General features: G+C 33.2%; 2 protein-coding genes across 4 annotated transcripts in view; one reads left to right on the top strand and one right to left on the bottom strand.

The window, feature by feature from the left end:
- LOC106877162 (sphingolipid delta(4)-desaturase DES1) overlaps positions 1 to 1,311 on the bottom strand; it is a 17,497-nt gene extending 16,186 nt beyond the window's left edge. The window contains exons 1-2 of the mRNA XM_014925977.2: positions 1,241 to 1,311; positions 991 to 1,095 (exon numbers count right to left, since the gene is read on the bottom strand). Coding sequence (XP_014781463.1) covers positions 991 to 1,072 — 82 coding nt within the window. The 5' untranslated portion in view covers positions 1,073 to 1,095; positions 1,241 to 1,311. The remainder of the gene's footprint in view (positions 1 to 990; positions 1,096 to 1,240) is intronic.
- A 158-nt stretch (positions 1,312 to 1,469) lies between these two features.
- The window catches only part of LOC106877161 (transcriptional repressor protein YY1), a 23,122-nt gene continuing 12,115 nt past the window's right edge, over positions 1,470 to 12,476 (top strand). For 2 of the 3 annotated variants that reach the window (XR_008265145.1, XM_014925973.2), the window contains exons 1-5: positions 1,470 to 1,920; positions 7,063 to 7,219; positions 8,888 to 8,971; positions 10,824 to 10,881; positions 11,830 to 11,988. Coding sequence is in view for 2 of the 3 variants with exons in the window: in XM_014925973.2 (XP_014781459.1) it covers positions 1,470 to 1,920; positions 7,063 to 7,219; positions 8,888 to 8,971; positions 10,824 to 10,881; positions 11,830 to 11,988 (909 nt within the window). In the remaining variant the exon portion in view is untranslated. The remainder of the gene's footprint in view (positions 1,921 to 7,062; positions 7,220 to 8,887; positions 8,972 to 10,823; positions 10,882 to 11,829; positions 11,989 to 12,476) is intronic. The other variant, XM_014925976.2, reaches the window with a different exon arrangement.

Genomic DNA, 12,476 nt, shown 5'->3' with positions numbered 1-12,476 from the left:
TAAAATTCAAGGCGGTGCTTCAGCATGAAACAAGTAAAAATCAAAGGTTAAAAATAAAAGTTACGGCCGGCTGCGTACCTCGAAACACAAAGTTTGAGAACTGCACCCCCGATATATCACAAATAGGAAACCACAGGAATTTTCGTGAGGAAAAAAGTAATGGGTGGGTGTTTATTCCGAAATTCCACCGCTATTACAGTCACAGATGAAATAAAGTTCTCCTTTAGAAGTTTAATTAAACATCTTAAACATTTAGAATTGAAGCTATTAAAAGGATTTTAGCTAAAAGAATTTTTTTCGCTTCGATGTAGATTGTATATGCTGGATGAGATCCGATTTAACGGAATTATCCGAAATGTATTTAATTTACAGTTAGTTTCTTCACAGCTAAAATCTATCGCAAGCAGTGTGACAAGTCCACAAGGTGAAGTGTGTGCAAACACACATACGATCATAAAAACAGTTACACACACAGACACTCACCCCACAGGCACATTCCACAAAATGTAACAGCAAATATCCACGCTACATACATACGCGCACACATACAAGTTAAACATATGTACTGCGAAAAAAGAGTTACAATTATACTTTTTAAACGATCAATTAATCCTCTATAATGAAAGAAAAAAAAAACAAATTCATAATCGAAAAAATATATATAAAGACAACGAATAGAAATAAGATGAAGGAAACAGCCTCCGACCATATACGGAAAATAGAACAAAGATGAAACGTGTCTGAATAACAGATTTCTTAATGACAGTGGGTTAACACGGTTTAATTAAGAAATGACAAGTAAAACAAATAAGAAAGAAAAGGATTAAGTCGAGCAACTGGTAGGGATTTTGTGGGAGTTATTTGTAATGGAGAGGAAATAAAAGCAGGAACAGCATCCTATTGACATTGTCTGGGCATCAAAGAAGATGGAGGAACCATTTGGCGTTTTTTATTAAGAGAAATATAATGTAATCGTATATATTTCCTTACCCATTATTGCTTTTCTTCGTGAAGCATGTGGTTCTTGGGTGTAAGACCATTCAAAATCTGTCCTAGAAACTTTGGCACCCATAGTGTTTCAGAATCTGCTAAATCCTGGTGAAATTTCATGAAAGAAAAAAAAAAGAAGTTAAATAGAAAAAAAATAAATTCATGCGCTAAGAAACGAAAACTTTCAGATGTTAGATGTTGTAATTTAAAATAATACTAATCAAAGAAGGGCCGGATTCAATTTACTAACCGTTACATTCAATGGATGAATTCTAAGTGATGGACAGAAGAAACTGCAAGTTAATAATTACCAGCAAAAAGCAGCAGCAGCAGCAACAAAATCATGAATATTCATTAGCTGTAGTTTGTGTATGTGTGAGTGTGTTTGTGTTTGTGTGTGTCTGCGTGTGTCACGTGGTCTTGTTAGTGAGATTCCGACTTCTGTGTAGCATAAGCGTCATAGAAAGAAAGCAGTCAAAATGGCGTCGGTTATAGGATCAGAAGTGGAGATCCAAGAGGTTGAAGTGGAGTCTATCCCTGTTGAAATGCCTATTGAGACTGTGGAAACAACAGACGATACAGTCGAAGTACAACCTATGATTGCTCTACAGCCATTACCTGAAGCGGCCCAAGAAGAGATTGTTCTGCAGACTCGTGAGGAGGTGGTTGGTGATCCGAACCTCGTGTATGCTGACAGCATCCCCGTACCAGCTCCAGAGATTGAAATATCCACAGAAGAAGCGACCATCACCCGGAAAGGCAAAGGTGGTAAGAGACGAGCCAATAAATCACGAAATATGATATCGACATCAGCTGTAAATTGTGGAGAACTGACGCTAGACACTAACTCTGCTACGAAGAAATGGGAACAAAAGCAAGTACAGATCAAAACTTTAGAAGGCGAATTCTCAGTAACAATGTGGGCTACAGGTTTGTGATTTCTCTACTTTGATTATCTGTTTTGTATCATCCCGAATACACTGATTATTTTTATTAACTCGATATCGTTTCTTGCTTATATCGAGTCTTTCCGTCAAACCCTAGACCGATAAGCTGCTGTTCGAGAAAGAAAGTCAATAAATCTATGTTGAAAAGGTCATAGCTTCTCTGTGACGTAAGCCACAAACTGGGGCATTTTATGTAGCCGCTCTGTATTCATTTTAAAGAAAGCTGGACCCTATTTTAAGTCATCTTTGATGAATATTGTTAGCTATACACATGTTTGTTTTGATTTTGAAGTCGGCCATCATGATTTCCATGGGCGCCGCCATATTCTGAGAATATGGCGGAAAATATACTATGGCGGATGGCGGCCATTTTTGTGAACACTAACTTGGTCGTCCTTGAAATTCGAAGGGAAATATTCAATTGAGAACTCTATTAGCCTAATAAATTTCAGTAAAAAATTTTTATAACAAGTTATAGTATAGTTTTATGATATTTATTTTTATAATCAAGCTTTAAACTGGTCAAATTTCCATGATCTGTTGTAGAGTCTCTTCACTATTGTCTATGTGTTTGTATACGTATGTATGTGTGTGTGTGTGTGCTTCATGGCTGCCAGCAAGTGCGCGCTGCTGTGTGGATGTATATTTCACGATTTTCACTTCATTTAGGTAAGTTGATATGGAAATAAAAATCAAACAAACTCTATAATTTTAACATTATTTCGTGTATATAAATCGATTAATGCTTTCTAAAATAAACAATTGGTTATTATCTGCATTTAAAATTTTTCTGGCTGCTGTGTAACGAAATAAGTCGAGGCAGTTTCACTACCAGCTTTTGTTGGTTTTTAATTTTTATATTATATATCTTTGAAAGGGAAGAAAATATTATTTTTCCTTATCAAATATAAATTGATTTTGTGATTACACTAATATAACGCTACAGCATTCACTTAAAGAAGATCGTGTGTTAAACTATTTCCTATGGCGTAATTTCTCTCCTCGTTTTCTTTTCTGTGTCTGATTTATTTTGTACGCTTCTAAATTATAATGGAATTATTTCGAAATGTTTATTCCGTCGTTTTCTTCGTTCATTTCTTGATACAAGTAGCTTATTATTGTTATTCTTGTCTAACCCAAACAACTAGCCTGCTCCTTTATCACTTCCGTAAACGTTAAGATATTGTCATCAAAAATTTACAGGAAGCGTTCGGATGTTGATCGTTTTTCTTTTTATATACTAACGAATCCTCTGCTATAAACTTGTTAAACTCATTGGTGCATTTAATCTAAAACTGTATTCCGTTGTATTGCACAATACAATCTAATTATTCTGCGGGATTCACAGGGATTATTAGCCTGCTAGAAATATCAACCAAATCGTCACCGAATCACAGGACAATGTAGTCCTTAGACAATGTGTTTCAAATAAAGACACAACGATCGTGTCTGGAATGCCTTTGATTGAAGGTTTGCCCTACCTGGGCTGGACAATCACACTATCTTTGATATACCAAAATATAATTTACGAATGCAACGGAAGCTCTTTTGGTTTTAAAATTAATGATTAACAAAAAAAATAAAGTAAAGTTTACGACAGGTGTAATGAACTGGACTTAAATGAGTAATACACGATCTAGCAGGTCAGGAAATAATTTTTGTAAATCCTGAAGGCTATTGTGTACCCATAAAATAACTGAAAATATTTGAAAATAGATGAAAGATTTAAAGAGAAAACACAGAATGAACGGAGCTTTTATTCATGTATTTTCATGATTGTAAAATTGCGTTGCTCCATCGCCGAGTTGTGTGTATACAGTAATGCAGTCAATCTGGATCGATGCGAAAACAATTGTAAATTTGTTTTCATTAACATTGAGTGTGTGTAAAATAAATTTCTGCTGTATCGCTTGGATGTTTTTCATCGTTTAATTATCTGAAATGTAGCTACACCGAATTCAATAGATTTTTCTGAATAATTGGCATCTTTTATTCCCTTGTTTCACTCATTGGGCTGTGACCATACTGGGGCACCGCCTTGGAAGGTTTAATAAAACAAATAAACACCAGTAATTGCCAAGCGAACTTTTTTAACCATACATCCACACTTGTGTCATTTGTCCAAATATTTAATTTATGTGACATTTAAATTAAATATTAGTTTGAAGCTTCTTTCATAACTTGACTTTTCACTATTAGAAATATATGAGCAGTGACTGGTTTATTTTAATTATCGTGATAGAACATTTAAAGCAAAGCTTGTTAAACTGTGTGAATGGTTACTGGTTCAAATAAAATATGCTATTTACCTTATAATTTTATCCTCAACATCCATTTCATGTTATTTCTCTGAAAACTTGACAATAGAAGGTAAGTTTCTCTCTAGAGAGACAATATGAATTGTTGGGATAACGGTTAGTAATTAACTCTGCAAACTCTTTTACGTTCATCAACTGTCTCTAATCCTGGAAAATTTTGTTGAACGTGCTCTTGCTGCTTTTAAGATAGGTTAACATGGGAAAAAAAAATCTGTTTAGCTTTGGCATTGTTTTAGATTACATTATTGTTGCAAGGGAAGAGTTGTCTTTTATTCAACAATACCTTTCTTTCGTCCACGTCTACTAAAACTAACATTCATCAAAAATCCTACTGCCATGCCAAACAAATTCACCACTGTTGTCTTTCTAAGTAATACAAGTAGATGGCACTTATTATGTATGATCACTATGGGATGGAACCTTTTAGATAATAATAATAACCAACCAGTAACATCATACAATAAGTATGGCTTCCACTCTATAGGGGACATCAAACACATAGTCCTCCTTCATAAGACTTAAAAACAGTAATTCCCACAATGTAGTTCACACAGCACTTAGAAGATATATCTACAACCAGTAGAGATTAATACTTCTGAGAATTCTATGGCAAAACATGATACAGGAGAAAATTACAAGAAGTATATTGATCCACAATCAAAACATAAGCCATGTTGGACCATAATATTAGGTACAATCTAAAACAGTCTAAACATTCAACTGCTAGTTTCCCTAAAACATGGAAACCAAAGTACTCAAAATATAAGCTGTTTAGATATTTGAGGGATGTTATTCATAACAAAATTCATTTTAACATCTCAGCACAAGCAACATACTTAAATCCTACTGGAACTAATTTCTAACATCTTGCCCATTAAAATATCAAGAAAGAATCCCCACATACACATAGAGGCACACGAGTGGCTGTGTAGTACGAAGAAGCTTGCTACCCAACCACATGGTTCTGGGTTCAGTCCCACTGTGTGGCACCTTGGACAAGTGTCTTCTACTATAGTCTTATGAGTGGTAGACGGAAACTGAAAGAAACCTGTTGTACCAACTCTGGTCAAACTGTCCAACCAGTGCCAGCATGGACAACGGATGTTAAATGATGATGATATACATAAAACTTGGTAATACTACTGGGTTTTGTTTTTGTTATGAAGAGTATTGTGTTATGCAGCAAGAAATTTGCAGTGAATCAAGGTAACAGATCATTATGAATTGCTATATATTGTCATAAGTCTCAGCCTTTGTGTGTTTGCGAGCATTTATTTTTGATTATATTAAATATAGTATCTTGCTAAGAAATGCCTTCTAGGAAATATTTTAAAATTTGTTATTATTTTTGTTAGTGAAGTTGTGTTTATACTTCCTCCTCTTGTCAATTAATATTTTGCAAATGAAAATATTGTGTTTGCTTTATTGGATTAGCAAAGCATTTGAACTAGCTTCCATTAACTGCTAAGAACTATCACTCACTTCCTCTATTGAACAATCTCTCAGGGTGGTAAACTTATGTTAAATTTAACAATGCAATCTCTCCTTAATTCATTGGAATATCACAGTGGATCAGTTTTATTTGCTTCTTCTAATTCAACCTGTACATCATTTACCTGTCTTCAACTCATCACAATGTAACAATACTGTTCCTCAGTTTTTAAGACACAGCCACATACTAACTCTAACCCCACCCAACTATCAAATTTCTGTCTCACCCCAAAACAAGCCAAAGAAGTCCTCTGTCACAAGTATTCTCTTACATCTCAGATTAGACTCACTCGACAGTGGCATCATTCTGTACTTGTTATCTGGTGTTTTGTACCATTGATAGTGTTGGAAGGATATTCAGTTTCTGCTGATGTCAAAATCTAGAATGAGTACTTGAACTCATCAGTTTAATAAGTTGATGACTGGCTTCTGTTCTTCCTTCTTTAACTTTACTATATGTGGTGTGAGCTAACATGCTGTCGTGACATAAACCAGGTCTGACCTCATCAACTTTAACCACTTGCAGCTCTCCTTACACAAACAAAAAATTTTGTCAGCACCACATATATGCAACACAGATGCTAGACATTATCTCCGACATTCCATACAAAGTAAATAAAAATAGAAAAAGCAATTGGATGATAGAGCTATAATAGAGAGATTATTATAGCTAATGTATTTACAAAGATTGAGTCCTGGGATCAATTTGTTCGACTAAAGACGGTGCTCCAGCATGGCCGCAGTCAAATGACTGAAACAAATAAAAGAATTGGTGTTTAAGATGTAGTGACTTCTTATTCTCTAGATCAGTGGTTCTTGACCACTTTTTACCAACGGACCCCTTTGATTCCTATTTTATTTGGGTGGACCCTAATAGCCATTCAATGTTTTAAAAAAATTATCCCATTATATTTTCATAATTAAATATTTGGAATTTTATAAAAAAAAACTGAAAATATTTTGTGTATTGTAGAAATATATGATCAATTTAACGACAAGATAGTTTAACCACAAAATCTTATATGCATTGCAGTTGAGAAGCCTTGTTCTAGTCCAAGTGGGCCTGATGTGAATGGAGGACACAGCTTTTTCTTAGAAATAAGTACATTAAAAAAAATGAAGATATGTTGAAAGATAACAGCATAATCGCTAACAGAGCATGTATGCAATGAATTTGATATGTCAGATGTTTTTCTGTTAAATGGGAACCCAAATGTGGGAGGATTTTGTTATTAGAGTTGAAGATCTGAAAGCCACATTTTGTCCCTTCATACATAATAATTTTGAACTTTCTTTATTTATTTATTTTTTTTCAGGATCTGAAGATAAATCCAAGCTGGAAGATGAAAGTGTGTCGAGTGTCTCTGAAACAGATGCAGATTTTACTGAATATATGACAGGGAAAAAGCTTCCACCAGGTGGCATACCTGGGCTTGATTTAAGTGATCCGAAACAGCTGGCAGAATTTGCACGGTAAGCTATCAATATAGTTGCAATGCTGTTTCTGGCCTTCTGTGAAAATGTTTGATTTAAGATTTGAATTTTCAATATTCTATTCACTATTCCACCACATCACTTACCACAAAGTTGTTCATTAGTTGTCAGTTGTTTAGAAATTAATGAATTGATAATTTTTACGAGCTGCAAAGTAAATGAATGCTTGTATTGAAAGCTTTCGAAAGGGAAGATCAATTAAAAAAATTGAAAATGTGTCACAGCATGTAAATATTTATGAATATGCTTCATTTAAAAAAAATAAAATGCTGGTACAAAAGTGATATTTCACAAACTTTTCTAGCCCCAAAATTGTAAACAGAAATAGTTTTCATGCTTGAGAATTTAATGGCAACTAATGGCTTCTTTATTTCACTTCTGCACAAATCATTTCTCAAATACTTTTTTTTTCCCCCCCAGAAAAACATACACTTGTAACTATGTATATATATACGCTCTCTCTCTCACAGACACGCAGACATATACACACATAAACTTATAGGAAATGATATCGGTTAGAATAATGGCAGGAATTACAGCCAGCATGCTTTTTTGCATGTTACACCAGGCATTGCTTGTGTGAAATTTTATCCTGATCTTTTCTTATAAAACTTTCGATTATATATCTGAAATTATTTTCCACAAGTTTCTTTACTCTACTAAAAATAAATAGAAATTTAGCTGTTTCTATTGGAAGCAGATCACATTAAGCTTTTTTACTGTTGTATTAATGTCTCCAATACTGGCATAAATTGATTTTAATTTGAAGGTAACAAAGATGTATTTAATATCAATTTATTAACACTGTTTAGAAGTGTATATATGTGTGTATCAGAAGCCCTTAAGTGATGGTGGTGGTAATAATTTATATTGTATTAAAAATGTAACTGGTGTTATGCAGAAATATTAGTTGGAAAATTATATTTGGATCAACCAAATGGTTTAAATAAGTGTTCTTTGTTGTTTTTCTTTGAAATTGTTCAATAATATTTAAAATTTGTTTCATTTTATACCGTTGAGGACTCTTCAAAATGAATTTAGGCTTTTGTTTTAATTAGACAAGGGAATTTTAAATGTTTTTAGTATAATAGTTTTTTTTTTATAGGTACTCATATCAATAATAATATAATAAATAACTTTACATCTTTATTTCTTTGTCTTATTGACATTATCTATATTAGTTTAATTATCTTTATCACCTTTAGAAATTTACCTGTATAGTTTAGATCACAATTGTTCATTGGGTTTTATTTTATATGCCTTCTTTTTTTAGACATTAGATTTTTTTATATACCATTTTTGAAGAATGTTGTAGGGCCCTTTCTAAGGATAGCATAATCTTTGTCCAAACGACAAAGCCATTAACTATAAATGCAGCATAATTTTAACAATATGCTTAAATAGTCTTTTGTGTGATCACCACTGCTTTTTTATGCAGCACTAGTGAATATATTTTCTGCTCCTCAAACTTATAGCCATCACCAGTTAAAGTCTAAAGACACCTCATTTCATGCATTTCAACTGGTGTTTGTTACCTCTTTCTGAACACATACAACACTCACACACATATCCTCTCTGTCTTCTTTCTCTCTTTCTCCTTTCTGTCTGAGGCTGCTTGATAAAGACCTTCTCTTTTACTTAATCTAGTAACACCTCTACAGTACGTGCGAGGAAAGAAAAACGTGACCTGACCGTTGACCTGGATGGGCTTTACCATTCGCGCCTTTCTGGGTAAGCACAGGTTGAACGCTTCTGGTTCCTTTTTGTCCACTTTTTATGTAATCTTGTCTTATATTTGAGCCTATTATTTTTATGTGTTTTTTTTTTTAATATTTTTGTTCTTATTTTGGCTCTTGCAGTCGAAAGACTATTATTTGGTTTGCTTATTATATATTAAAATAGTTATGAATCTAAATTACCTGTTTTGTTATTGGTGCTAAGTCTTTGATTTTAGTTGTGAGTTGCATGTCTTTGGTATTCTCTCTCCATTTATGGCATGAGAAACTAGGAATTACTGTAAATTTGATATCAGGTTAGCAATTATATTTGTGGTCTGCTTCCTCCCTTAAAAAATTTTCTAATTACAAAGCGGCGGGTGTAAATAAATACATGGCTATTAATTTTACCCCATTCCCCAGACCTCTCCCTGCCACTTTTAACAGGATTCTGCCAATTTTGTGGATTATTTTTTATATAAAATGACTTAATAAGTCAAATTTTTATCTAATATATATAAATATTTCTCCATAGTGATTTTCTTTCCTCGCTCGCACAATGTTATAATTTATGAATGCACTAACAACCATTGCTATGGCTGCCTTTTCATTTATTAGACAAGTTTTTAGCAGAAAGTATTCTGTTTCTGTCTGTAGTGTTTCTCTCTCCTGTATGTGTGTGTAAATAAACTGCATCCTGTTGAACAAAATATTAACTATTTAAGTAAAAACCATTATAGCTGATTTCTCTTGTATGTAAACTGTTTATATTAGTTGAACTGGTGTCCTCATCTTGATGGTTGCTTCTGCTACTTTTCAGCTGTTGTACATTCCTGCCTTCTTCAGATGTCTTCTGTTGAACTTGGTTGTATCAGAATTTAGAACCTAACCCTTTATTTGACCCACGGGGGGTACACTGTTCTCATTTCGCTCTCTGCGTTTCGTGACATTTTTTGTGAATTAGCCCCATGGATCTAATAAAGGGTTAAGTTCAAAATTCTGATACAACAACTGAGTTCAACAAAAGGCACCTGAAGAAGACTGGAGCATACACCAGCCAAAATGTAGTGAAAGCAACAACGAAAATGAAGACATCACTGACTAATATAGGCAGTATACATAATATAAATCCCTTGATTTCTTTCCTTTCCTACAGGTGTTTTAAAGATGTTTTTAGTGTGGCTGAAGAATATGTCAAGTAGTAACCAGTCATGGTTTTAGCTATTAGATTTTTAAACATTTCTGTGACTTATTTTCCTTTTAATCACTAGAGTTTTCCTTTTCCAGATTTCATATATCTAGTAAGTTTACTAATAAAAAAAAAATTAACACATCATTAAACATATTGATTGTTATGACTGAAATCCTATCTCTAATCACTGACCAAATTTATAAAGATAATAGAATGTAAAATAATATAACTAATGTTTCTCTTAATTTTTTTTCTCCTTTATGTGTGTGTGTGTGCGTGTGTCTTTTACATATTCCTAAAATATGAAAAAAATACATTTAAAATTCTGCATTGTTATGGGATTAGCTACTAACTAAAGAACCAAAGATTGGTAACTGTCTTTGCGATGTAATTATTATACATATTCCAGATATTTAGCATACATATAAACAAAGCTTATTAAGTCGTTGAATTTGACAGATTTTTTTTTTATCCCAGTTTTATGTGACCCTTCTCCAACCCAATTCCTGTTTTTTCATTTCATACTGATTCTGCTTTGTCCATTTTAAGTTTCATATTCTTTCTTCTGTGTATTTTTGCATATGTTTTATTTACAAAATATGCTGCTAGTAAAGAAATCCAGTTAGCTTTCAATAGGGACTTATTTTATTCTAAGAACCTTTATTCTTAATTTTAGAATAAAACCAAGAAAGCCTACTGATGATGTTCCCCGTACAGTGCCCTGCCCTCACAAGGTAACCACTTTTCTTTTTTCGTGTCCCCCCCCCCCAGATTGTCTCTGTAAATAACAATAACCTTCAATTGATTGATATTAAAAAAATTCCTAATTTGAAGAGAAGAGATGATTACTGCAATATTTTCATCCAAGTTGCATCCTTTAGCAGTATCAGACACAGCTCATTAACTATAACTAGCTTTCTTTTTTTATGAACTTTAAGCATTGTTGAGCTAGGGTTATTCTGTAGTTTTAAAGTAGATCTGACAGATAAATACATACAAGCAGTGTCCTTTATTTCCAGTCTTTCATGGAAACAAGTCTGGTCATGTTGAATTATTACCTTACTTGGAAAGAAAACAGGAAAGACATCCAGCCATAGAAAATCTGTTTCAACCAATTCTGTCTGACCCATGCAAGCATGGAAAAGCAGAACGTTAAACGATGATGATGATTGCATCAAAACATTATTGAACTATTGTGTCAACATCTCCGGCCATTGTCTCAACATGTTCTAAAATCTTAAAAGTTATTTCTATGAATTATGAGCTTTCTCATTATGTTAATGTCTACGACCAAATCAGAATAAGTTTTCTTCCTAAATTTACATTCTAAAAGACTTGTAAAATTGTCTTTGGTGCAGTCTCAAAGTACGTCTGGACAGCATGATTAACTCTAGCAAAATTAAATTTCATGATTATTCCAGTAATGATTTAAAATATCTACCAAGAAATAGAATTGGTATTTTCTGCAAGTCATGTTGCTTCAATAAATTTGACATATCCTGGCAAAAAAACAAAAACGTTTCAAACATATTCTACAAAAAATTAGTATATATATATATATATATAAATAACTTTCCACAGGTAAGGATAAAGGCATATTATCAGGTAACTTGAAGTTTAGTGCAACATTTAAGACTCTATTTGAGGTTTGTTTATTTTTTTTTTTTTGTATTAATTTTCAGGGTTGTAATAAAATGTTCAGAGATAATTCTGCTATGAGAAAACACCTTCACACACACGGCCCTCGGGTCCATGTGTGCGCTGAATGTGGTAAAGCATTTGTTGAAAGTTCCAAACTGAAAAGGCATCAGTTAGTTCACACTGGTGAAAAACCATTCCAGGTAAGTGTTGTTAAAAGCGAATATCTCAAGATCCAAGCTCATTGTTAAATTACTTAGACATTTAGTATTTCTTGATTAGAGCTGAAAATCTACATACCTTTGCTAAAAACGAAATTAAAACAAAAATGTCGCTTGTGTGCATCCTCAATCTAAACCTTCATGGTAGCCATTGGTAGTGAGTGGTAATGGGGGTAAGATGGTTCAAGGGAGATAATTCTATTGGTCTTAGTGATGTTTTGGTGTGAAAAAGGCATTATTTTCGATTGGTGGGGAAAAAAGCCTGGCATGTAGTAAACTGACAGGATGTGAGCCTTGATTTATTTATTTACAGTATTTATTAAAATTGAATTATTTACATAATGTATTATATAGAATTATTATTCTTGGTACAGTTTTGCTCTGATGGATAACTCACCAAATACTTTTAAAACCATACTCTTCTTATCTGCTGTAGACCAGTGCATTGTTATATATATATATATATATAT

The sequence above is a fragment of the Octopus bimaculoides genome, chromosome 11 (assembly GCF_001194135.2).
Source record: "Octopus bimaculoides isolate UCB-OBI-ISO-001 chromosome 11, ASM119413v2, whole genome shotgun sequence".
Classification (NCBI taxonomy): Eukaryota; Metazoa; Mollusca; class Cephalopoda; order Octopoda; family Octopodidae; genus Octopus; species Octopus bimaculoides.
This window is presented reverse-complemented; position numbering and strand designations above follow the sequence as displayed.